The 25,539-nt window shown below is 54.1% G+C and overlaps 10 protein-coding genes across 10 annotated transcripts; 6 read left to right on the top strand and 4 right to left on the bottom strand.

Moving 5' to 3' along the window:
- Positions 1-737: 737 nt before the first annotated feature.
- J4E78_006604 (uncharacterized protein) lies at positions 738-1,139 on the top strand (the record flags this gene model as incomplete). Its single annotated transcript, XM_049367214.1, has 1 exon — positions 738-1,139. The coding sequence occupies one exon, from the start codon at positions 738-740 to the stop codon at positions 1,137-1,139; it is 402 nt and encodes a 133-aa protein (XP_049220961.1).
- A 512-nt stretch (positions 1,140-1,651) lies between these two features.
- J4E78_006605 (uncharacterized protein) lies at positions 1,652-2,656 on the top strand (the record flags this gene model as incomplete). The annotated part of the gene is made up of 1 exon (XM_049367215.1): positions 1,652-2,656. The coding sequence occupies one exon, from the start codon at positions 1,652-1,654 to the stop codon at positions 2,654-2,656; it is 1,005 nt and encodes a 334-aa protein (XP_049220962.1).
- Positions 2,657-3,858: 1,202 nt separating this feature from the next.
- On the top strand, positions 3,859-5,202 carry MPG1 (mannose-1-phosphate guanyltransferase; the record flags this gene model as incomplete). The annotated part of the gene is made up of 5 exons (XM_049367216.1): positions 3,859-3,865; positions 3,917-3,960; positions 4,041-4,187; positions 4,242-5,118; positions 5,183-5,202. 5 exons carry the CDS (start codon positions 3,859-3,861, stop codon positions 5,200-5,202), a joined length of 1,095 nt encoding a protein of 364 aa, XP_049220963.1.
- Positions 5,203-5,684: 482 nt separating this feature from the next.
- J4E78_006607 (uncharacterized protein) lies at positions 5,685-6,779 on the bottom strand (the record flags this gene model as incomplete). Its single annotated transcript, XM_049367217.1, has 1 exon — positions 5,685-6,779. One exon carries the CDS (start codon positions 6,777-6,779, stop codon positions 5,685-5,687), a length of 1,095 nt encoding a protein of 364 aa, XP_049220964.1.
- Positions 6,780-7,661: 882 nt separating this feature from the next.
- J4E78_006608 (uncharacterized protein) lies at positions 7,662-8,543 on the bottom strand (the record flags this gene model as incomplete). The annotated part of the gene is made up of 2 exons (XM_049367218.1): positions 7,662-7,874; positions 8,442-8,543. 2 exons carry the CDS (start codon positions 8,541-8,543, stop codon positions 7,662-7,664), a joined length of 315 nt encoding a protein of 104 aa, XP_049220965.1.
- A 3,111-nt stretch (positions 8,544-11,654) lies between these two features.
- Positions 11,655-12,406, top strand: J4E78_006609 (uncharacterized protein; the record flags this gene model as incomplete). The annotated part of the gene is made up of 2 exons (XM_049367219.1): positions 11,655-11,679; positions 11,910-12,406. The coding sequence occupies 2 exons, from the start codon at positions 11,655-11,657 to the stop codon at positions 12,404-12,406; spliced, it is 522 nt and encodes a 173-aa protein (XP_049220966.1).
- Positions 12,407-13,345: 939 nt separating this feature from the next.
- J4E78_006610 (uncharacterized protein) lies at positions 13,346-13,964 on the top strand (the record flags this gene model as incomplete). Its single annotated transcript, XM_049367220.1, has 1 exon — positions 13,346-13,964. A coding segment is annotated over one exon (619 nt), but the record flags the coding sequence as incomplete, so codon positions are not given.
- Positions 13,965-20,388: 6,424 nt separating this feature from the next.
- On the top strand, positions 20,389-20,926 carry J4E78_006611 (uncharacterized protein; the record flags this gene model as incomplete). The annotated part of the gene is made up of 2 exons (XM_049367221.1): positions 20,389-20,595; positions 20,827-20,926. Coding segments are annotated over 2 exons (307 nt in total), but the record flags the coding sequence as incomplete, so codon positions are not given.
- A 223-nt stretch (positions 20,927-21,149) lies between these two features.
- Positions 21,150-22,883, bottom strand: J4E78_006612 (uncharacterized protein; the record flags this gene model as incomplete). The annotated part of the gene is made up of 1 exon (XM_049367222.1): positions 21,150-22,883. One exon carries the CDS (start codon positions 22,881-22,883, stop codon positions 21,150-21,152), a length of 1,734 nt encoding a protein of 577 aa, XP_049220969.1.
- A 293-nt stretch (positions 22,884-23,176) lies between these two features.
- J4E78_006613 (uncharacterized protein) lies at positions 23,177-25,178 on the bottom strand (the record flags this gene model as incomplete). The annotated part of the gene is made up of 2 exons (XM_049367223.1): positions 23,177-24,384; positions 24,434-25,178. 2 exons carry the CDS (start codon positions 25,176-25,178, stop codon positions 23,177-23,179), a joined length of 1,953 nt encoding a protein of 650 aa, XP_049220970.1.
- Positions 25,179-25,539: the final 361 nt, after the last annotated feature.

The following is a 25,539-nucleotide window of genomic DNA, read 5'->3' on the forward strand; positions in this document are numbered from 1 at the left end:
GCCCACCGCCCGTTATCGCCTGGAGCCTGGACCAGCATGCGCCCGACATGTGACGTAGACGCCACCAAGGCAGCTGCGCCCTTGCCTCTGCAGTCCTCAACCGGCGCCTCCACGGCCGAAGACAGTCCATGACACTCGCCATCCAGATCTTGATCAAACTCTGCATCCCGAGTCTTCACCTATCGCGTGGGCAGAGGCCGGCATGGGACACCAGAGTATGGATGCGCGATACGACGTTGCGATTACGGACCCGCTTACTCGCAGCACCCCGCATACCCGGCATGGGTCCGCCGAGCGATTCACCTTCCTGGCTTTCAAGTGGCGAGCATCGTCTAGCAAGCTTTAAATCGCGTAGAGAAGATTTCGGCGATGCAAGACTGTTGCGCAGCCATCGCGTAGGTCCCGTGGCGCGCGACCTTCCTCTTTGTGAAGGCGCGCTTTTGGCTGGTAGACCATATCAATTTTGAGATGCGACAACGCATAGCTACGACACTGTTTCGAATAACGTCGCATCATCTCGACGACAATACCGACGGTAAGTATCGAAAACGCCGCCCAGGCAAGCATCGACAATGAGAAATGTGATGTCACAATGGCGTCGCGGGGTAGGCTCTGCCTTGAACGTGGCGCCATCATCTTGGCCGGCTCACTATTGCAACACCACAGTGACTTAGGAACCGCGAACACATCACCCGATACCAATTCCAGTCATCGCGACATTCGAAATCACTATGACGATGCCAAAGCTCACGAACCCGTCCTTGACCGCTACGATATGCTCGCTCGAACACAAAGCCTGGGCAGCGCTATGCAGTTCCGGCGCCGAACTCGTCCCGCTTCTCTCCAGCAATCCCGTCATGATCTTCCCGAGCGACCTCATCCTGACCTGTGTATCGTCCCCAACAGTCCACAACATGCTTCAAGGCCCCGACTTCAAGCCCTGGAAGTCATACAAACTCAGCCACGATGAAGTCGTTATACTGGGCAAGGACAGCGCGCTGATCTACTACCGCGTAGAGGCGACAAGGGACAACGAGACGTTCAGGGCCATCTGCTCGAGCGCATGGGTGCTGGAAAGTGCTTCAGAGGGCGTGTCAGGCGATTGGAAGATGGCGCACCACCAGCAGACGCTGATCTAGGGACCTGTGTTGCTCAGATACCGTGTTTTAGGCCGTGGAGTCTGGGAGTCCTTGATACCCGTGGACAGTTCTCATAGACTGCAGGCAGCTGATCGCTGTAGAAGCGAGAACTGTGGGTCTCAGAATACGAGCAAGCATACATTGCGGCGGTTGAACGCTCTGGCCTGCTACATATACTTAATTATACTGCGGTTCAATACTTCGAAGCCTACGACTCAATGCATCTCCACCTCAAATCACGAGGTTTGGGGTACTCCCGTCCTATAAACCTAAACGCGATAGCTTGAGGCATCTCCACATAGCGCGGGCGCATCACTAGTGGCCGTCGAGTGACGTATGTGATCTTCCGAAGTTCCGTACAACATTTCAAGGGGCAGCTCATGAAAGTACTCACATCACCAGCCACGTTCCCGTTTTCGATGAGGATTGGTGTTCTCAGGCAGCTGGGTCAATCTTTGTCATCATCGCCGTCTAACGGGATCACATCAGCAGCATCACCACGTTTCAGCACAATGGCAGTTACCTACGCAGCCGCAGTCAGCACACCCAACGGCGGGGTTCGGCAGCCTCAAATCCAAGCCCGAGCCTGTTCAGACCCAGACCTCCGCGCATCCTTTGAAGCAACGCAAGTACAGCAAAAAGAGCAGACAAAGAAACCCCAACGACCCGGCGCAGGAATCCGTGCCAAAACGAGTTTCCGCGGCTGGTCAACCAAAAAGGAAGGCAAGACCAGTCCTAAGCAGGCCAACAATGAGCCATACGTCGTGGAAGAAAGCCGACCTTCAGGACACTATCCCCGACAAGAGCATAGACCGAACACCGCGAGTCAAGACGAACAAGTCTACGTCCTCACGCTCAAACTCACAGATTCCCTAGCCAAACCCATGGACGACATGCGAAACCAGTACTTCCCCAAACACCTCAACCGCACAGGCGCGCATCTCACGCTCTTCCACGCACTCCCACATTCACACATGGAAGCGCTAGAACAAGGCCTCGCACAAGTATCGGGGAGCATCCAGCCCTTCGATGTCTCAACCGGCAAGCCCTTCCGGATGCGCAAAGGCGTAGGCATCAACGTCGACTCAGGCTACACAAAGATGAAGAACGTCCACGCCGACTTACAAACCCAATGGTCTGAATTCCTAAGCGAGCAAGACGCAGGTGGCTTCCGCCCCCACTGGACCGTCATGAACAAAGTCGACGAAGAGACAAAAGTGGACAGCGCGTTCGCGACGATACGCCAGGAGCTGAGTGAGAGGAACCAGGAGGGTCGCGCCGTGGGTCTGGATCTGTGGAGGTATGAGCGTGGGAATTGGATTTTCGCAAAGGAGTTTGTGTTTGGTGAGGGTCTGGTCAAGACGCCGACGAAGACGGGGAGCCCGCGGAATCAAGGGCAGCGTTTGTCGCCCGAGCAGAGTCCTACGGATGGGCCCGGGAGGAGACCGGGCATGTTTAAGCGGGGGAGTAGTGTGGGGGATGCGTTGAGGTCGATGAGCTTTCGGAAGAGGAGTTGAGATAATACACGAGTCTGTAGGATGTGAGATTGGTTACGAAGTTGTGTATAGTACGTGTTCTGGGCGTTTGTACGGGGAGTTTGTATATTACATGATTCAGAACCAGCGTTCAGCCAATGCATGCGGAGAAGAAATGGTCTGGTTCCAACATGCCATGTCCATGGTTCGCGATGACCGAGGGGAGTCCCGCTGGCGACCGAAGAACATCGTGGAGACTAGATCAAAATAACGGCAGAAGCGCAGTTCTATTTTATCTACCCGTATTCAAGACTGCGTAAGCGCATTGGACGCATGATTGTGGCAATCTCGCCACCAACATACGACGCGCGTCGCATGAACGCTGATTGAAGCGGAGCGAACATCGTGAGTGTGGCTGTGAGGGGCCGGATAGAGGTACCATGGATCTGCAAATCCAAAACGTCGTGCATTGATGATTGATCAGGTGCACCATGAGCGACGTGACAGATACATTGGCGTTTGTCAAAGGCTTGGTAGTGTTCTCGGTCAGCCACAGCTAGCCACATGTCGGCGGTACCAGGGGCGCGGATAGCTTTCAGGGTCCCGACGTGGGGACCGAGGCGTGATCAGAAGATTCTGAGATGACCACGCCGCCCAATTCACAGCTTCACGGGCACGTGGTGCAATTCGCTCTGGAAAAGAGAGAACAGAGCGGTGACCAGCGTCACGTACCCAATTCGCAGAAATGAGACGAGCTGATTGTTCCCTCGTGATGGAATACGAACTCAGCCTATTAGCAGTCACAACACGAAGCTACGCCCCGAATTAGAAGCGGATAGGGCGAGCGATCAGGAACAGGGCCCATCTGGCCAGGCCACGATCACGATAGCGGTTAGGGAGTGGTTTAACGAGGCGTAGCGGGACTCGGGGGTTGCGCATGTGGTGGGTGAAAGAAAGGGGAACCGGCGCCGGTGTGAGCTAGAACATTTCCAGGGAAAGCATTAGCTCCGCTAATTGTGGACGCGGGTGCTTCGACGCATATAACCTACAGCTGGCCTCATCACCAACAAGCTCCCTTGCTCTTTGCCCTGCGCTTTCACTCGACCGTGCGACTCTTTTCTTCTTCTATACCCGGCAATTACTGCCTGCTTGTGCTGTGTTGAAGACTTGACTGTTTTCTTCCGTTCCTCCCTGCGACAAAGTTCCTAGTACCTGCGCCTTTACACAACTACACCACCACCAATATGAAAGGTACGCCTGGCCAATTGCGACTCTGTTGTACGTAGCTAATAGCCTATGCAGCCATCATTCTCGTCGGAGGGTTCGGTACCCGTCTGAGGCCTCTCGTAAGCCCTCCTCCCCGCGCAGCCCTCGCTCGAGAGCCCCGCGATGCCAAAAGTAACGGCAATGCTAACGCCAATTGCAGACCCTCACCTACCCCAAGCCGCTCGTCGAGTTCGCGAACAAGCCCATGATCCAGCACCAGATCGAGGCCCTCGCCGCTGCTGGCGTCACAGATGTTGTCCTCGCCGTCAACTACCGCCCCGAGATCATGGCCGAGGCGCTCAAGACAGTGAGTATACCCGCCCCTCCGCAAACGGGAGCACACAAATAACCGGCTGTGCAGTACGAGAAGCAATACAACGTGACCATCACATTCTCCGTCGAGACCGAGCCCCTCGGCACCGCCGGCCCCCTCAAGCTCGCCGAGAACGTCCTGGGCAAGGACGACTCGCCCTTCTTCGTCCTCAACGCCGACGTCACCTGCGACTACCCCTTCAAGCAGCTCGCCGAGTTCCACAAGCAACACGGCGATGAAGGCACCATCGTCGTCACCAAAGTCGAAGAGCCCTCCAAATACGGTGTCGTAGTCCACAAGCCCGGCCACGCCTCCAAGATCGACCGTTTCGTCGAGAAGCCCGTCGAGTTCGTCGGCAACCGCATCAACGCCGGTATCTACATCATGAACACCAGCGTGCTCAAGCGCATCGAGCTGCGCCCTACATCCATCGAGCAAGAGACTTTCCCCGCGATTGTCAAGGACGGCCTGCTCCACTCCTTCGACCTCGAGGGCTTCTGGATGGACGTCGGTCAGCCCAAGGACTTCCTGTCGGGAACATGCCTCTACCTCTCTTCGCTCGCGCGCAAGAACTCCAAGCTGCTGACCCCCGCTTCGGAACCCTACGTCTACGGCGGCAACGTGCTCATCGACGAGTCTGCCAAGATAGGAAAAAACTGCCGCATCGGTCCCAACGTGACCATCGGCCCCAATGTCGTCATCGGCGACGGTGTGCGTCTCCAGCGCTGTGTGCTGCTCAAGAACAGCCGCGTCAAGGACCACGCTTGGGTCAAGAGCTCGATTGTCGGCTGGAACAGCACCGTGGGCAAGTGGGCGCGTCTCGAGAACGTGACTGTGCTTGGTGATGATGTTACGATTGGGGATGAGGTTTACGTTAATGGTGGTTCGGTTCTGCCGCACAAGTCTATTAAGCAGAACGTTGACAGTAAGTTTGCCTTCACACCCCACATCCTCTCACTATTTGAATCACAGTTACTGACGCTATTCAGCTCCTTCGATTATCATGTAAACGCACCCACGAGATACCCGGTCGAACAAAATGTCGACGCAAATCTTCTACACACTTTTTTTTTAATAACGTGTATCTTTCTTGTATATTTCTGCATACACTCCGGCTGGCATATAGAACTGCGTGGTAGTAGTTGTGCATTTTCTACGGAGGCGTCTCTACAAGCACTCTACATCTCCCCTCTTCAGCATGGGGGAGTGCGTTCACGATACGAAAAAGCGTCTGGTTTGGTACGGATGGATGGGATGCTTTGGGTTGGGTTTAGCGATGGGATATAAGCAAGGTTGTGCTTCGGCATGCTGCCTTTTCTCAAGAGGAAACGGGGAAGAATGGGGATGAAGATGGACATGGAGATGGAAACGGAGATCATGTGTGCATGTACTGTACTGCAGGTATGAATACCAAAATCTGAAAACAAAGCTTTGCATTTGAAGATTGCGTACAATTACACGTTGATTATCGTTACGATCACCTACCTTACCTCACTTATCAGACTTGTGCTTCCCACAATTATAGTCATCTCCCTCCTTCACATTCTTCACATTCTTCTCATTCTTACACGGCTCGCCCTTGGTCGTTCTTCCACTACACTTAACTTTCTCCATACCCTCACCCTTCTTTGCCTTACCGCCTTTCGGCGTGTTCTTTGTCGGTTTTTTGGGAGGGGCTTTGGTGGGTTTCGGCTTTGTGCCTTCCTTTTTCCCGTTGTCGTTCTTCTTCTTTCTCGGCTTCTTCCCCGTCTCAACTACTGCTGGTTCAGATGGAGCATCAGACTCGTCGTCATCATCATCCCCTTTCTCCGGTGTCGCAAACCGTGTCTTCTTCCGCGGCGGCGCCTTGCGCCTATTCTTCTCTTCCTCCTCGCGTTTTCGTTTCTTTGATGCGGCTACCGCGCGGGCTACAGCAGCATCTGGGGCATCCTCCTCCATGCCCGTCTCTGCATCTGTGTGTCCTGGTCTCGGAGCTATACCGACTGGCATACCCTTCTCCTTCGGCTTATTCGCAGGTGGACCGGGAGACGGAGGAGGTGGAGTGGGACTTTTTGGACCTAGTGGCGAGGACGCTGCTGAGTCTACTACTACTACTGCGTCTGCTCCAGCCCGTTCTGATCTAAACGAATATACGGTGCCCGTCGAGGATGGCGTTCTGAATATGCGGTCTACGGGCTCTTCGACGATAATGATGGTGTCGGGGGCAACGACACCGCTGGTCTGCGGTCCTGCTTCGTTTTCACCATCGTTTCCGTGTGGTTCTTCGTCGGCATCCCAATTTATATCATCTGAAAGTGGATCAAGTTCGGGTTCGGGTTCGTCGGTGTCGGACTCTGTGGGTGAGCCCGGCGGTGGCCAGGTGTATCCCACGACTCCTGGCGCTGCTTCTGCTTCTTGGGTTGGCTCTGCCTTTTGGACTGGCTCTACATCTTGGGTTGCGGCTACTTGTTGGGTTGCGGCTGCTTCCTGCTTGACCTTTGGCTTGTAGTCTTCTGGTTCTGGCTCTGAGCTACTGGAGGAGGAGGCGGGGGAGTCATACGTTGGTAGGCCCGGTACGGATGGTGCTTGACGCTTTTTTTGTGACATGGTTCCTGTGCTGAAATTTCGGCGGGCGCCTGTTTAGGAGTTAAGGTAGAATTGGAAAGGTTTTCCGGTTTTGTTGATGTTATCGTGCTGGTGAGTTTAGTGTTTGAGTTTATGTCGAAGACTATTGCGTGCCCATGAGGTCGTTCAGATTTGCTATCTAGGTAAATAGGGATGTGGTTGAGTGCAATTCCACTCTTATGAGTAGCCGGAGATGACCACGATACACGGGTATCTTTTGTTGGACAGTAAAGATGTTGTCTCTTTCATCTGGTGAAAGAAGCGGAATCAATTTGATTGTGACATTGTATACTGGCTTTGGTCATTGTAAGTCGGCATAAAATACTCTTTGTGGTTATGGCTTTGTTTCTGTGCTTGGTGAGCAGCTTCAGCAGATGTTTCACTCATGGTTGACATGTCTTGTGCGTGGCAGTAGATGATCTTCATCAAAGACTATCTGAAATCAAGATTTCAGACTATTGACTTTGCCTGGAAGTCAGGCAGTTATCTTAACCCGAAGTTTCGGGCGAGACGGTAGAAGAACTCAAGCTCGTACTGTTCGGTTTGCACGTAAACCATCGGAGTTGTCTTAGACAAAGATGTTGGACCAGACAAAGAAGGGCCGAGTAATGAGACTGCAGCTAGGTCTGATGCGATCAATCCCAGTCATCACGTTCTTTGCTTTGTCGATACGTATGTCTGGTCGAGCAAGACTCTTATTTTCCCTACTCGGCTGATGTTGTCGTGGATAATTGCGTAGGCATAGGCGCTATCTTTCGTCATTTCTGGCACCATCATCACAACAGAAAACAAAGTTTGCCATGTGTTTCTCTTTCGATTCCATGTATTCCACTACAGCGCTCAACACCCCACATCCCAACCCCTCTATGCCATATCCGAGTAGAGGACGAGCGGTGGCGAGTTGACCTTCGGCTTAAAGTGCGCCTTGATCTTAGCATGTGCCTCATCCTGGTTGTCGTAGTAGTCCATATCCTCCTTAGACTCGAATATGCAACGCGCCAGCATCGTGTAGCCCTGGCTGCGCGGGTCGTCATAGGTGGCATTGGCTTGTGCAAGCTGGATGTACGTCTTGCCGTCCTGCACAAAAACACAATGACGTTAGCATGCATCCTCTCGATAAGCAGCAACAAACAACAAACGGCGGACGACGATAGCCTCGGAAGTCAGTCGGTGCGGAGGCTGTCGGTATATCTCTAGCGTCAGTCTGTCCATCGTGAGGCTTCAATGGATCCAAGGCGGCCGATATGTGCGTCGTGACTCGGAGTTGATTCCGCGCGCTGGTGTCGCCCGCTTGCTGCAGCCTCGTCACCCCCACCCCATTTCTCCTAGCCGCGGCAATATTTCCAGCGATTACCCGCCAGGGACATTGCTCCGCGCGCGCGAAGAGGAGGGTTGACGCCATTATCCGCTCTCTTCTTATCGAGACAGCAAGATGGAAATAGCCCGAGGGCGATTAGAATAAATCTGGGGTCCCGACGTGATGAGATGGTCCGTCGTGCAGGGGACGGGCGGTATGCACTGCACGTTCGATGGATATGTGCTGGCCGTAACTCGGCTGAGAGAGCGGGTATGTATGGAGATCTGAAACGGGAATGGGAGGACTTGGAGGGAATGTTGGCGAGTCAAGAGAGGGCTTCGACGTACCTTTTTCGCGTCTTGGGCGAGAGTGTTGTACATCTGGATGGCTTCTTTGACCATGTCCTGGTCGGGGATCTTGAACATGGTGAGGCGGACGATCTTAGGCATCTTGACGGTTGTCGGTTCTGGTGATTGGAGAGAAGCTGTAGTGGTGGTTTGTATGATTCAGCTCGTTGTATGAATGTGTGTATATTATGTATGAGGCTGTCAAGTTGGTATATCTAGGTACTCTGTCGGACTCCGGAGTAGGCGGAGAGCCATTCGAAACGTCAACGTCAACGTCGGTTCCCCTACGCTTTGCACAGCGTATTGTTCAAGACGTAGTACATACTCCATCTACGGTCTAATTACATTTGCTTTTTGCGGATGCCGTAGTCTGGCCGTTGACCCCGCGTACGGCGCCTGTACGACGGGTAGTCTGTTTGTGAGCTGACAGCGATTACGTAGCCTGTCTGCTACGAGACGGCGAGGCGTACATTCTCGATGCGCAATCCATGCCTGTCTCGATAGTCTGAAACGTGTCACTAGAGAGGGAATGTCGGTTTGAATCGTGGGGTAACTGATGCTACTGACAGTAGACGACAGACACCGCTATCCGATGCCGGTGAAGGATGGCAGTCATATGCTGTTAGACGTCACACATGGAGCGTGGAAAGAGCTGGCCAGAGCCTTTACCGCATCCTCGAGTTGTGTAAGGGTGAATGGACCCTGAGGGGCTGCAATCTGCAATGTCGAGTTTCGGAGGGTCGGGACGGTGCGTTGTGTCCCTCATCGAGCATCGGTAATGGACGCGAAACCCGGCCCCTCTAGATTGATTACCCTGCACCACACCCGGCTGCAGCACCACCTCTCACCACGCGAGGCTGAACAGGAGGGTGAGGGTGCTCTTGGTTGGAAAAGCGCTCGAACATGTGGGTCTTCAGTAGCCTATTGATGGAATCAGGCCGATTCGAAGACGACATACCTATCCACGACAGGACGCCTCCAGGGCCGACAACTCTGCGGTCCAAATGGCGGCCCTCTCACGCAGTCGAGTAGGTCAAAGAACAGCCTTCTTTGCTAATGCGTAGTGTCAAGAATTGATGCGCAGAAAGAGGGGCGCATGGTTGACAGCGCTGGCTTCTTCACCGCCTGTTTTGCAGCTTGGGGCGGGTGGCCGTGCTGGCGCGCTCGCGTCATCCACAGATCTCCCGCGCGTGCGACATAGTTCTGAGGCTCGTTCACTCATCTCCGCGCTGATTCTGCTGGCCTTGGACGCGCTCGTCTGGACTTCAAACGCTATTCTTTGTCCAATATATCAGTGGCTGTTCCTTGCGCTTCGTTGCCGCTATTCACAAGCGCCATCGTCCCGCTCCATGTATCAACCACCATCTTGGATCGGCGCCAGACAGAAGCGGTCCTTACTGGGACCTGGGACCTAGCCATGCACCGCTGCCTGTCGTGAACCGCGCCGGCCTATCGAATCGTCCGAATTTTGCTTCCGCTCCACGACGACTTGCTCTGTGCACCCTCAACCTTTGTACTGCTGCTATCCACTTCGCGGCAGGTCAATTGTCGAGTACGCTCTGCAGCCGCCCGACGCATGATCCCTTTGTGTCGATTCGAAAATTTCCTCCCAAAGCTCCAGACCCGTTCGTGCTGAGCTTGGCATCCTGCTATCTTCAATGTCTTGACTTCGGCAAAGTGGGGACTGCTTGATGCCCTACCATCAGCCTTGAACATGGGGATCCCAGGGTCTGTGAACTCTTCATCTCTGTCTCTCTCGATTGACCGGGATCGCGTGCGCGAGAACGCCTGGCCCCTCCAGCTGTCCTCTCCTCGTCAATCATCGCCTGTCAAACCGTACTCCACTACGTCTCGCGAACGTGCTTGAGCGCCATCAGACAGTCTCCGCAATGCCAATTTATGCCTGCATGCACACGGCTTACAGCTAACAGCCGTTGACCCTTTCCCTATTCGAGCTGCAGGCGCGTTTCCCAGTAGCGATATTCAGAGGACCGTGCTTTCTGCATGTATGCGTTGGCAGTGACGCTTGATGCTTTCTGGTAACACCAACCCCAGGTATCTCCTCGAACCCTCGAACGCATCAATCAACTCGTCTCGCTCGCCCCTGGGGCTGTCGGGTAGCTCCATGCTATGCCTGTTGTGACGCGTTCTCGCTTCGAGCCACTATGCTTTGCATTGTCTTGCAGTCACACAATCGTGTCCAACTCCTCTCCAGTCGCGACTCTGGCGGTTGGTACCCTAGCCGATTAGCAGTCCCATTTTTTTGCTGCACGTCTGGTCTGGTCTCTGATTCCTTTCAGACCCTGCCTCCCAAACCATACGCCGATATCACGCATTCTGTTGCCAAGATTTCAGGGTATCGGTACACTTGACAAAGGGTGCAGAGTCTGACGTATTTGCGTTCTCCCCTCACTTTGCATATTGCATTAGTGGGCCCAGTGCATCCGGGAGATACGAGCAAAGAGTGCTGTTAGGATGCACGTCTGCCACCTCGTTGTTTATGCGCCCATCCTAGGCGTCTAAACCTGCACAATGCCGATCGAGACATGTCCAGCCTTGGGAAAACGGGTTACAGCAATTGTGTCCGATCGCCAGCCGTTTTTTCACTGCGCTACTGCGTGCAGCACGGTGGCAAGAGCGAACCGGTCAGGCTGTACCTTTTGAGGTTTGAGTCTCTTACTAGCTAAAATTCTGGAACCTTTACCGTTGGCTACCTTCTCGCCAGCACATACTATGGGTCTCCCTCATTCAGAGCCGCAACAAGACCCGCAGATTATCCATTTCCACAAGCCCAATTGCCCCTCCGTTTTTACTGGTGGGCGAGACGCGCTTGGATACATGCTACACTCGCCTGCTGCAATATATTCCTCCATCCCACAGTAGGCACATATGCTTCCCCCATCCCCGTCCGACTGACTGCAAGCCGCTCCCTCTACCTTGCTCTTCATACATCAACGCTTTTCATCTCTTTTGTACAGCTGTCAATGCTTTATTGGCAACTGTCACCCACACCCTAAAAGCATTTACTGTCGTACAACCACTGCCACGGATACCTTCTCGGCCTACTATCGTCGCCACCAACGAACGCTTGCCAGTTCAGCAATACTCCGCAGCAGTAGTCTTGCCCTCAGACTGACAGCTCACCATCGAAGCGCCATCAGTCGTTCCAATCGCTCCATTACACGTCAATAATCCTTTTCGACCACCTCCAACATGTTCTACGTTATGTACCTGACAGGTTAGTGCTAGAACTGTTCCTTTTCTTTTTAGACAGCTGGTACCACATAGCCGGATCTAGTTGTGCCAAATGAGGTCTTGACGACATGGCAATTGGTGCAAGACTCATGGGTGATAGCCCTGTCTAGTGTAGGGGATCCACACAACGGGGTGGAAGACCAGGTCTAAGACTTGACAGCACGGTAGCAGATTCAATTTGTGTGTGTACTGGTTGCTGACCCTCGGATATAGGTCTTTGCCAAAGGCGCCACTGGCCTGACCCACTTTTCCAAACCTACCGAACACGCTACGGTTACGGATCAACAGTCAGAGTAAACAACCGAGAGTACTCCACGGATGTTGAATACGAAAGCGAGGAGCTCGCCAAGAATGCCGCCGCCACCCGAGCCTACATGATCTGCCGCAACTTCTCGGTAAACGATGGAATGTACCCAGGACAACGGCCCGGCCAGGGCGCACAAGGACTGCCAACACCGATAGGAGCGGGCCGACGCAATACTTCCTCATCCAACGACTACGACAGCTCCAGTACCACCAGTGGCGGCACCAGCCCAAGGAGCTCCGACTGTGGTCTCGATGCTGCACAGGCAGCCGCGGCAGGAGGACGACGACCCAGCAAGGCTTCTGTCGCGCCATCAACTACCTCGGCATGCTACTGCGGTCGCGGATATGTTCGTGCTTACGAGAGATGCTCAGGATGTCTCCAAGAGGCGGGATACAGGGTGTAAGATATCGATAGACTTCGCTTCCCTCGACGGGACCCACACCAAGCAACAACGAAACCAAAACCTTACGACGACCGCATCGAACCAAAAGACTTGAAGAGCTCGAGCTCAGCGATACCACGATTCCTACGACTCTGCATCCCTTACGGCCTTGCTACGAGCTTATCCTTATCCAGTACTGCGGTGATATCTTATCGGGCCCGGACGCCTTGTTCCTACCCCATCGAAACGAGCTGGGCTATGTAACGACCACCATACCCACGCCCATTTTCCTTACCCTGATCTTGCTCTTCTTCCCCAGCGGGGCTGCATAGCGACGGCATTGAAGCGTTTTTAGCGAAAAACCTATTCCTCTTATTGCTTTTAGGATCGGCAACCACCCTTCCCTTGATCCTGGGTTGGCTTCTTCAATTTCGCGCTCACGAAATTGCTCTCATATATTACGATGATGACCTTTTCCTTGGTGTTTCCTTTGGCACTCGCCTGTTTTGTCTGATGATTGAGCCAAAGAAGAAAGATGTATGAAAGAAGATCACATGATGATGTTGGCCACGCGGCTATATAACGATGATGCTTATGATGGTTATGAAATTATATACCTTGTTCCACTATTGCGTCGGTTCTGTTGGCTCGAATGATTAAAATGAATTTCCGCCCCCAAATCCACGACCTATACACGTCCAGCACAGCCCCACGAGGTCACTCGGGTGATTGGCTCGCTTCTCTGCCCCCAGCTTATCGGATATCCAGATGCCATCACAGCCAACAACATCAGGAAGGAGCAAACAGTCCGTGCCACCGTTGACGTCAATTATAGGGGGAAATAAATGAGAGGAAAGCGACGCGTAATCCGCGAAGTTCAGCAGCCTCTCCCGGTAACGATGTTGAGCCATGCACCCAACGCGAGCCGTCGCAAACTGCTAGCAAGTTCAGCGCCCAAGCATGTATTCCCAGCTCGACGCGTCCCGGAAAGAAATACGTCTACTCCATGTTCACCCGGGGGCCTGGGATGATGATATCGAATGCCACCTCGAGACTGCCTCGCTGAACGACAACCCAAAATTCTACGCGATCTCGTATGTTTGGGGCGACCCAACGATAACGTTACCCATCAGGATCGATGGCGAGACGCTGGAGATAACACAGAATCTGCGCAATGGGCTGCAACGATTGCGGAGAACGGATGAGGCCTTGATCATCTACGCAGATGCAGCCTGCATCAACCAGTCAGACCTCAACGAGCGTTCTGAACAAGTACAGCTTATGGGCGAAATATATAGTTTGGCGGAAGAAACGTTCATCTGGCTCGGCTACGGACGCAGCCCGCGAGCACCCTTCAAACGGCCGGCCACCGTCGACTGGACTGGAGATGAAAGAGACGTCACAACCGTGGATGCCTACTTCAAGCAGAGCAAGATCCGAGATGGTGGAAGAGAAGAGCAAAAGGAGGCAGAGGACGTACTCGGCTTCTTCGTTTACATACGAATCTGTGGCATGGACAAGCACGTAGGCGAAATCCCCTTCTTCACTGTAGAGAACGGGCGGCTGCTTCGCAAGGAGGGTTGGTCAGCAGTCATTCGAGCTACGAAGACGTGGATTTCCAATCCATGGTGGTATCGAATCTGGGTTGTACAAGAGACGGTGCTTGCTCGACGGGCCACGGTGGTTTACTGCAACAATACCATGCCATGGGATACGCTCATAGAGGCAGTTCAGTCAATAACCAGACACTCTAAAGGCTGTTGCAGAAGCCTTAGCTTATCGCTGCCGACAAACGGCAGGTTGGCTTGGAGTCAATTGTCATTCGCTGTGCACACCGGCGCGGTAGCCCTCCAGAAGCTTAGACAGCGAGGCAAAAGACTGTGTCTGAGTCAAGTTATGCGTCTAGTACACCTGCACGAAGCGACGAATATCAGAGACAATGTGTTCGGTGTACTAGGCCTCGTCACAGACTGGCAAGGTACACCGCCCATTATCCCTGACTACAGTCTCTCCCCGAAAGAAGTCTTCATTCAAGCGACCATCAGGGATATACGCGGTACCCATTCGTTGGATGCATTGATGGGTAGAACCATGGCCGGCGTATCTGGCATACCATCTTGGGTCGTGGAAATCAGCCCGAAAACACCAACACAGTACGCAGTCGCACAACTCAAACTACACCGCTCAGCACTATATTCAGCGGCGAGCGGAACGGCAGCCCATATCGAGAGAAGGAAAGATGTACTCACGGTAGACGCTTTCGAGCCACGCCAGACAATATCACAAGTCTCACAGATATTACATACGGAGAGACTTACATGGAAAAGCATCATCGACACTCTTGAGACATGCTATCGCATGATCGAGGCCGAGAAGAAAAACGTCTTCCGCGCTTTGGCAAATCAGTCGTTGGAAGAAGCGCTCTGGCGTATCTTGACGACTGACTGCTGGGAACCGCTTCCGTCGAACCACGCGGCTTCCTTCAACGACTCTTCGCGAGGAAACAAATCACAGAGATTCGGCAACACAAATGTCTCGCGCTTGGGACGGAACTTGCAGACGTGGTGTCAGGCTCGAGCCACTAATCCTGATGTTGTGGGAAGCCTACATGGCGACGATCTTAGCGACGATCGCTTTTTCTATGAGTCGTGGTTTACTTCGGGTTTTGATCGGAGGTTCTTTATCACGACGGATGGTTACATGGGTGTAGGTCCGCCGGAGATGCTGCCCGGTGACTCTGTTACTATCTTGTTGGGAGGACGCGTACCGTTCTGCCTCCGAGCAGCTGAGGATGGGACTAAAGGTCACTATACGCTCGTCGGAGATACGTATGTGCATGGCTTGATGGATGGAGAAGGCGTTCCGGCGAATTGGAAGGAGCATGTCGTTAAGATACACCTCCATTGAAAAGACTTCAATTTAAACAAGTTTGCCCTCCGACACGTAAACTTTTCCTGCAGTTGTAAAGTGCACGACACCTAGGATGTGTTGAGATAGAGTGCAACATACTGACAGTGAATAGTCGAAGAATTTGAAAACAACATGGACCCTGTTGAAGTGACGTGTAATAAACATACCAACACTCGACTCATCAGTCGAAGCGGTATCATGAAAATGCCCAGATATCTAAGCTTACACTCCCCTGCGTACAAATGTAGTAAACTCCAAACAATACCGTGTCGCTCATACAGAAGAAAGCGGAAACAGCCTTTTGCAACCTCACCAACGCCACGCAGCAAGGGCTTTACAAACACATACTACTACATCTAACCACCACCTTCAGCGATGGCCTTGAGTAGACCGCCGACATAGTTCCGAAGAGTAAGATTATGGCTTGCTGTGAAGGCGATCTGGTCCCGCAGCGGAGCAAAGATGCGGGGGACCCACCCAGCGTTCTTGGCTTCTTCTTCCTCCTTTTCTTCGTTCTCTCGTCTTTGTTCCGCCGCTGCGTCGCTGAGACGTGGCTTCTTACCGCCAGCTGTGGCTCGTCTGGCGGCTTCGGGGCTTCCTTCACTGGCGCTAAATGTCCGCTTATGGGCTGGAGAGGATGGTGAGGTAATGTCGGTGACAGTGGTTGGTGGTGGGATCTTGTTGAGCTGGCGAGCAAGGTTGCGAAGGACGAGGACAGAGGACAGGGGAAGGCCGGCGGCATCATTGGTATCGTCGGTTGCCGTGTTGTAGTAGCGGAAGTTGGGTGCTGATTGTGCTCCTGCTGCATCCTCTCGGCCACCGTATCTGCTTGCAGAGCTGGTCGATGAACTTTGGTGTCGCCCACCCATACCCAAACTACCTAGCCCGACCGGTTGTCCGAATTGCGGCTGAAAGTTCTCATGTCGTGCTTGTGCGGAAGAAGTCAAGGGCCGTGACTCTGAAGGCGTGCGGTTGTGTTTCGCGTGGATAGCCTGCTTGATACTTGTATCAGGCAAATGCGTCTTGACATGCTGTCCAGCCTCGAACGCGGATTCCGTGCCGTCAGGCGAGAATCGAGTGCAGCCGCCCCAGTGACAGTAGTATTTCGTCGCTTCTGGGGTGTCGCCGTTCTCGATATTGACAATGTCCTTGATGTCCAGCTTTGGCTCAAGCAGCCACTGTCCGGTTTCCTGATCGCGAGGAACTTGGAGATGGACACTGACAACGTGTTCCCACATGGAGCGTGCTCCGGAAGCAAACTCGCCGCACTCGATATTGGCGGTCGAATGTTTGGAGTCGGCATGGCCGTTCAGGAGGCTCGGTGGATGCCAGCAGCAGCGCATGTACGGCCTCTTGGTGCTTGGGTCGACTGGTACGGATCGTGGCCGTATGCCTCTTATGGTATACTTTGGCTGTCCACCCACGGTCAACACCTGAGCGGAGGCGCCACCGAACGTCGTTGACACATTCGTGATGAAGTCCTTAGCTGGCATCAGCGCCTTGAACGAAGCCGGATTATTCGTCATGTGTTCTGAGAAGGCTGCGTTGTAGGCCGACCAGAGCTGGATCTGAGTAATCTCGCCAGTAGCATCCTCTTCGAAACACGTCTTGAGCCATTGCGAGCTACGCTCTGGCTCATCAAGCGTCACGAGATGATCTATGATTGCAGACGAAAGCTTAGGGGCATTCTCTGGAGGTGCAGAGGTCTTTGCCGTCTTGGCGGCACTCCTTCGTTCTTCGTATGCAATAGCACCGTACTGTAGCAAGCGTACCAGTTGCTTTGCCACTCCCTCAATGTCAACTTCGTGTACAAGCGTCTCAACGTTATCGGGGAAACCAGTGAAGAGATAGAGGAAGTCCAGGCATGCTATGCGCAGATCCTCGTCTTCTACTAGCAGCCAGTCGCAGATTGACTTGAGGGTCTTGACTGGCACGTCAGAGAGCTTGTTTGTAGCCTCCAGGTTCATTGCTATCCGAGCGAGTGCTCTCAGCGAAGTGATAATGCGGCCACGGTCGTCGGAATCCACTTGGGCGAGCAAAGAGCGATACAGCGGGCTTTGCGAGTCCAGTATCCAGTACTTTGTTAGCTGCTCGGCAATCTCTAGGGCGTAATGCTGTAGCTCCACGATAGTGGAGTGGCGGGGCAGATTGAGTGCGATAACGATCATGTCTTGGATGGATGGCACAGAGGCCGCGAAGATAGCATTCTCTTTCAGCATGACCATGTTCCGGATGATGAGCGCAGCCTCGTTGATCATGGTGAGGGCCTTTGCGGATTGCTCGGGTAGGAGGTTGTCGTGCATGTCGAGTGGGCGGAGAGATTTGATGCGCTGCAACAGGTCGCGGGTGCCCGTCAGTCCGTTCAAGGTTTGCGGCTGAGTAAAGTCCTCTTCGACGTATGAGATGTCCCAGTTCACATCGAAGAACAATGTGGACACGTCAATGACCTTGGCGATGAGTGCATCTGCGAGCCCCGGGAACTGATCGAATCGGTACTTGTCTCCTCGCTCGTGCGAGATCTTGACCAGGTGGTGCAGCGCGTATGCCTCCTCCTCGGGCTCCTTTGATCGTAGCGCGTTCAAAGCGCGGATGTATATGCTGGGCCCTGAGAAGCCAGTACCGGGCAGCATCATGCCCTTGAGCGGCACCGGCCTGTTCTTCTTGTTGAGAATGTACTTCTTGCGCGACTGTATGTAGGTATCGAGCGAGTTGGACGGGGTAACGACGGGCTTCATGGTGGCTGGTACGGCGGTTCGTGGCTCGTAGTTCGCGATTGTCATGGCTGCTCCGCTGGTGCCGTAGCCGTTGGCTTGCGCCGAAGTCAGATGGCCTGTCGATTGGCGCGTCTGTCGGGTTGAAGACTCGGGCTGGAAGAGCACTCGCTGCGGCGGCGCATGGCGGAGGGATCTGGTCGACCGCCCAAGGCTACCGGGCTCGTCCACGTCCATCTTGTCGTCTTTGGGTGTCTTCTCAACGTCGTCTTCGGAGTCGGAGTCCTCCTCTCCCCTTAATCGTTCAGCCTCTCTATTACTGGTGGGGAAGAAGTTGTCGACAGTCCGGTTGAGCAGGTCTCCACCCTTTGCAGATACGTTCTCGAGGATTTCGGGCGGCGGGGGTTCGCGCTTGTGAACGGTGGATATTTCGTAGGCGCTAGAGCAGGCGTCAGCAGTGGTAGGCGCAAAGTTGTCTTTCACCATTCACGTACGCAAGGTTCTTGTAGTAGGCCGTCTTCACCAAAAAGGCCTGGGTGGTGATGCTGGGGCTCTTGGGCAGGAACTCAGTCGCGATTTTGCGCCACGCAAGCTTGTTGTTTTTGGTATCTGAAACCCTATCGTACCCTCCCTCTTCATTAACGCGTTTGTAGAGTCGCAACAGGTCAATGTGCCGGCTCCCGACTTTGGGTTCGCGATCCAGGACAGTGCTACACGTCGGGTCAATATGCGCTCATTGCGGCGAGACAAAGAACAAAACCCACCCGCGCTTTTCGTGGTATTCGGCCAAGGTGTTCAGGAAGTCTTCATGTTCTTGGGTGCGCTCGACAGATTGTTCCTCTGGTTTGTTTGGGGCCATGGTGCGGCTGTCGCATTTACTCGGGACTGCTCGGGCACGGGGCGCGACGCATGCGTGGATTCAGCTGTGTGCCAGGCGCAATGGTGGATCTGCTCGTGAATGCGCGGCGCGCGTCGTTCGCGATGATGGATGGGCGAACACCAGAACTCTAGACTGCACCAGGTCCCTCGCGTTGATTCGCACGGACCACATCATGTGACTGGGTCGCCGGTCGCGACTTCCTTCGACCATCTCTCACATCCTCAACACCTGAGCGCGCGACCTTGACGTGTCTCTAAGACAACACGTTTCATCGCACACATGCTATCAGATGAACGATTATTGATCTCCACTAACCAACAACCTTGCTAACCATCATGCTATCCCTTCCGCTTCAGACTCTGTCAACAGCACGAGACACGGACGCCACCGAGCAGAGGTTCAACTGGCAGAAAGAGACCAATGACCTCACATTGATCATCGACAGCTATGGTGCGCGCGGAGGTCTTCAGCTCATGAAACTGTGTCAAGGCTCGCAGGTTCGGGTACGACGCATGCATGACTGATTACCCACCCATTCAGATTGGAAACCCGCTTCCAATGATGTGCTAGCTAACCGTTGGATGACAGCAAACCATCGAAATTGAGAGACTGATCAACCAAGGCAATCACATTACGCGTCTGAGTGAAGAGCGCGGAGTGCAGGTGCAGCCCGACCACCTACACATATCCGCCATTGTGCGCTGCCCTCTGCTCGCTATCAAATGGCAAGTGGCCAACGACAAGATCAGGCGCATCCAGATGAGGTTCAAGTCGGACAAAGACTTCGATACCGCGTTCAGCCACCTCCTTCATCTCGGTCTCTACATGGGCGGCCAAAAGGCTGTCCCGTCTCAGCCAAGGTCTACGGCTCAGCCACCATCTCCGGCGCGAGGAGGATCGTCTTCCCGGCCAAGATTGACTGCTGTTGCATACTCTCAGCTGCCTAATATGAGCTCTGCCATAGGTGGACCATCATGTCCTCCTTCACGACTGGCGGAGATCTCTAGTCGACCGTCCACTAGCTACGACGTCTCTGCTTCCTTGAATCATGAACTACCCACAGCATCATACACCCGTCCAGTTTCTGCCAACACAGGCTATACTAGAGAGGCGGGTGGTGTGCCGGCACCATTCTCAGGTCCTCTTGCTCCTCCAGTATTGTTCACTCGTCCTACCTCAGCAACCTCGGATATCTTAGGACGCTCGCATGTTGACTCTTCATATACGTCAGATCAGCACATGTCGGACCTTCAAGATACTCATCGTATGTCTACGGAGCGACCGGATACTGCTATGCTCTTCAACCGCCCTGGTAGTGCAAACCGTCCCGGTACTGCGGATCGCCCTGGTAGCACTGAGATACTACCACCGAGACGCGAGCTTCCTTTCCCACGCTTATCTTCGCCGCGCTCCTCTGGCAGCGACAGCGTGCGGCCCTCTACTGGCACAATGGGGCCCCCTCCTCTACCAGCGCACGTAGCCAGTAACCGACCTGGTTCCAGCCGAAGCGCAACCAGCAAGGAGATCGAACTCCCACCTCTGCCCCAACCCACTGTCATCAGCAAGACCGCACGTGGAAAGCAACCAATGCAACAGCCTCCTCGCACACCGAACCAAGATCAGTACATTCCTGCACGCGCAAAGACATCTCCACATGGCGGCATCGAGAATCAGTCACCGTTAACATCGTCTCCAATCTCCTCTCCGCTGTCTTTCAATCGGTCAAGCTTCAGTGCCTTGCCGACACCGCAACCTCTCGGTGAACGGAGTAATGCTGCACAGAATCTTCATCATAACATGTCATATAGTGTTTTCGATACCCCACCTACGTCTGTTACTGGTCACCGTGGTGTGAGCGTGTCAAATCCAGGTGCTACTGTGAGTGTGAATGAAAACGACCAGCTGGCGACATATGCGATGCAGTCTGACGAGGGACGCAGAGCAGCGCTCAACGAGTTCGTCTACCGCCACCTGGAAAGCGACGACTTCCTCACGCTGGTCCAAGACATGGAGGCGACTTGGGCGAGAGTTGTGATGTGAATGCAATGAAAGGACCGCTGGCGATGGAGATCTAGCAATGACTATGTGAAGGAAGGAGAATCTCGTCGAGACTGTTCAAGAGGACGTAGTGAAGAGTATGGAAAAGGGCGCGACGGTATCTCATAAGCATCAACACGTTCTGTTGTTTCAAACGCTTTCGTAGTTCCGAGATAGTAATACTGTCAACAGATGATGAGAATCGAAGCCCTCGTCTTGCATCTACTCAATGCCTACTCCCCTGCTCACCAACAACATACCCCCTCGCAATTCCACTCCTTCCCTCTTCCATCTTAGCCGCCCTTTTCCTACCAGCCCCCTCTTCTCCATCTTCCGCGTCCCGGTAATCCGTACCCAGGCCCTGCCACGTCCTATTCGAGCGCAAATACTCTGCACCAGGCGACGCGACGCCCCCCACAGCCGCAATATCGCCATTCGCCCGTTTCGTCAGCGCCGAACTAGACGACGACGTCGTTGCATTGCCGTTAACGGTTTTCGTCGCGCCGCTCGAGCGCATAGGTCTTGCATGCGAAACATAGCGCCCAGTCCTGAGGTCAAATTCCGGAGGCGCAGATTCCTCTTCAGAATCGTAATCGCCATTTGCATTTGCTTCTCCGTCCTGCCCACTGCCCACCTCTTCCTGTGCTTCCTCTGTGCTTTCTTTCACATCCCCCTCCCCCTCATCCAAAACCTTCTGAAAGTCGCCCTCCCACCTCCCCGTCCAAACCCTTTCCTCATCCCCCATCAACGCCACCTTGAGCTCCCACGGCGTGATCATCGGCCGCCAAAACTCCCTGCTCTCAATCAAACTACTCTCCCAACACCCTATCACCACCCACCCCCCGACCTCACTGAAATTAGCCACCTTGGCTGCATTCACTTTGCCCACGACAAAGGTGTAATATTTCTTGCCTGCAGCCGTGATCTGCCGTTGGACGTGCGAAAGGATGTGCATGTAGTTCTTTACGGAGAGTGTATTGATCAAGATGCCGAAGATGGGGGTTGTGGAGAGGGAGGTCAGGAGGGCGTAGCGGCGCATGAGGGTTTGGTGGGTGCGGGCTAGGGAGGCGGTGGGTGGGGTGGTGGAGGGGGTGTCTGTGGGATAGATGTGTATTGAGGCGACGCGCGAGGAGAGGGTGAGGAGGAGGGACGTTGGGGGGTCGGAGATGTGGAAGAGGGCGTAGTCGTGAAGGGCTTCGTCTGTTTCTGTTGTGTTCGGTGGTATCGTTCGGTTTGGAAGCGGCGACGATGGGTTGTGTACGATTTCGGTGGCGTGGATGTGTGTGTAGCCGGCGTCTTGGAGGCGTGTGTGGAGCGTGGGGATGTAGTGCGAGTATGGTATGTCGGCCATGAGGATGATCTTTGCGTCTTTTTCTGGATATGTTTCTTGGAATGTTGCGATTACGGGGTCGAGATCTAGCGGTCGCTCAGTAAAGACGTATACGACTGGTAGTCTTGAAGGAGGCGAGAGACATGAGCGCCCGTAATGCACGACGACATCCGCATCAACGTGCTCTGCTGCAACTTCGTCTACACAGCATGCGCCGTATGATGTGTCACCCAGTATAAACAGACTCTCGTCTTTGCTCTCTTCTTCACTTATCGCCGCCTTCTCCAAGCCCGCGCTGATTTCTTCCACGCCTGTTGTCCCATTTGTGTGTCCATTCTCCTTTTGCACCCCGTCCCGCGCCTTCCTCGCCTTACCCAGCCCCCGACTCAGCTGCTCATACACTCTCGGCGCATCAGTAAGCATGTGATCCGGGAACTGCAACGCGATCCTCTTCCACCTCCCCTCGCGGATCTCCTTAACCGTCCGCTCGATCTCATAGGTGAGCGTGATCTGCTCATCGGAAAGTCTGGGTAGACTCGACGTGTCTACAGCGGGAGTGGGATCTTCGAAGATGTGCGTGTCAGGCGTAGAGAGTACGGGCGCGCCTGCGAGCGACTGAACGGCGGCCATTGTGTGTGGTGATTGCAGAAGAATGGCGTTGAGTGCGTGAGGCGTGGCGGGGTTGTAACTTTTTTTGACGGGCGCGCAACTGGCGGGGCACGCCTCGGTGATGCAGGGACGGGCGGCGCCGAAGAGCCGCAATGCATGGCATGGTAATATCGCACGTGTGATAGGTGAATGGCAATAAAACGTTCGGTATACGTGTATTGACTCAATTACTATCTACAAAAGAGATGTGGTATCATATTTCAACCCGCGCTGAATCCAATCCCTATGTCGCCAAAAGCAAACTAGAAAATATCTCACATCATCAGGTATCCAGACACGGCCGCTGCCAGAGCAAGACCGAGAACGTTGGGCACGAACTTTCCTACACCGCTGTCGTCGTCGCCGTTGTTTGTAGTGGCGAGCTGACCGACGATCAGCTCGGGAGTGTATGGCTGCGATGTCTCGACTGTGGTGCCGTTCCAGCAGTAGTCAGTGAAGCACTGCTGGCACACTTGTGGGATAGCCTCGCCGTTGCGCTCCAGACTCCTAGAGAGGATAGCGCATCCGACGCAAGTAGGCCAGTTTGAAGCACCCTCGCGTGTGGAGTTTGCCTGGGTGACGACGTCGTAGCCGTTCTCGATCATGCCGTTGCGCTCGCTGATGCTGTAGTCGAGCTTGTTGAAGGTGGAGGTGTTGGACCAGAAGACGTAGGGGGCGTTGGGGAGGTAGACGACGAGAGGAGGGATGTTGTCGCCCTCAGTAACGTTGCTGCTGTTGCAACCGAAGAAAGCGGGGCGGCTGTTGAAACCTAGGGCAACGAAAGTGTCCTGGCCGGGGATGTAAGGGAACGAAGTCCTGTTCATGAGAGTGCCGCTTGCACGCTCGTAGGTTGCGACCAGAGAAGTACCGTTGGGCCAGTTCTGCGACGGGTCGTCCTCCTCGACGGTGTCGCCAGAGGAGTCGATAGCAAAGACGACATCGACCTGGCGTACGGGCTGAATGACCGGGTTGAAGGGGATGTTCTGGCCATCCTCACCACCGTCAACGAGAGTAAGACGCTCCCTGTCAGCACTGGGGTTCGTCTCGTTGTGGTAACGGAAGAAAGGGTTGGGCGAGTAGTCGGCGATATCGTCACCATCTTCACCGATACCCTTGAGGATGTTCGATACAAAGTTCACCAGGATCTGAGGTACATCCTGGATGGTGTTTAGTGTGAGGAAGATCTGGTTGAACAAGGAGCTGCTGGTTCCCATGACGAATCCCAGGTTGTCGAATCCCTCAACACAGCCCTGATCTTGGGCAAGTTCACCCTCGCTGAAGTTGGAGCCGATGTACTTTAGAGGAGCAAAGCCGTAGGTTGTAGGGTCGAATGAGCCCATTTCGAACGGGTTGAACTCGAAATTGGTGGCGTTCAAAGAGATGATTAAGTCTCCGGGCGAACGCTCATCTGCGACGAGGATAGGCATCGGTGCGTTTCCGGATGAGAAGTCTTGGTCGTCCTGGATGGAAGAGAAGGTGTAGGCTATTGGGGTTAGCTTGAGGACTTAAAAAGGATCTGGGGGTAAACATACCTGGGGCTCCATCGCTGGCGTTGATGAGTTGGAAAGAAAGACCGCGGCCGTAAACATCGGTAATCGACGTGTTGAAGTCACCAGCCGGCGAATCACTCTTCTCCTTGACCGTGCTGACCAAGTTGTCGTAGTACTGCGCAGTCGAGAGCAGCTGGATTCCCTTCGTGGGAGGTCCCTTGAATAGCGAGTTCTGGAATTGCCAAATCGCCGAGTCCTCACCCTTGTTGATGATTGCTTCAACTGAGGTAAAGTTGTTGGCGTAGATGCTGCCAATCATCCAGCCTCCTCCTGATAGTGCGGAAACATATGTGGATGCCTGCAAGATTCCTCCCAAATGTCCTGCACTCGTCGAGTTTGTTGTCCGACTGTCAAACGCCGCTAGAGCACCCGCACCGTTCAGCAGGGCCCGGTATCCTCCACCAGAGAACGAGATCGCGATGTTCGGTAGGGCGGTGGTATTGTCGCGGTGGTTGCTGATGTATTGTCCAACGTCGAAGCCCTCAATGTTGACGCGTTCGAGGAACTCGCGCATAGGATCGATTGTGTTCGGCCTCCTCTTCTGGAGCCATTCTGTCTCTTGCTGGGAGAGTCTGTCGGCGGATCGAATGCTCGGGCGCGTGGACGGGCAGTTGACTTCGGCGGGCGCGTAGCCGTTGGGAGCCTGGGGCGAGGCACGCTTCAGTATATCCAAGCCATTGGGAGGTACGACTCTAGCTTCCCGAGGAACAAGTGCAGATGCTGTCATGCGTCAGTTGGGTCCCTGCAGGAACACAAGGAGGCGCATCACTTACAGGTCGCTAAACTAGTCAATGCCGAAGCAGACAACACAGAAGAATACTTCATCCTAACGAATGGATGCAAAGAAAGGAGGGGTGAGAAGGCTGAGAAGACGCGAAATGAATCGCGAACAAATGCGGAATCATGGCAATGTTAAATGATGCGCTCCATGCTGACGGGAGGCTGCGGAATGACCCACACTGCACAGGCGGCTATGCTCCTGGCTCCAACGCACCAAACGCCCGGAAGAGCTAGGAGGATCTGACCTCATAGGCGTGCTACTAGGCGTGCCACTTGTCGTGGCTGAAGGCCCTGACGATCAAACTTTA

Source organism: Alternaria triticimaculans (genome assembly GCF_023758025.1).
Source record: "Alternaria triticimaculans strain BMP 0046 chromosome Unknown scaffold_9, whole genome shotgun sequence".
Taxonomy (NCBI): Eukaryota; Fungi; Ascomycota; class Dothideomycetes; order Pleosporales; family Pleosporaceae; genus Alternaria; species Alternaria triticimaculans.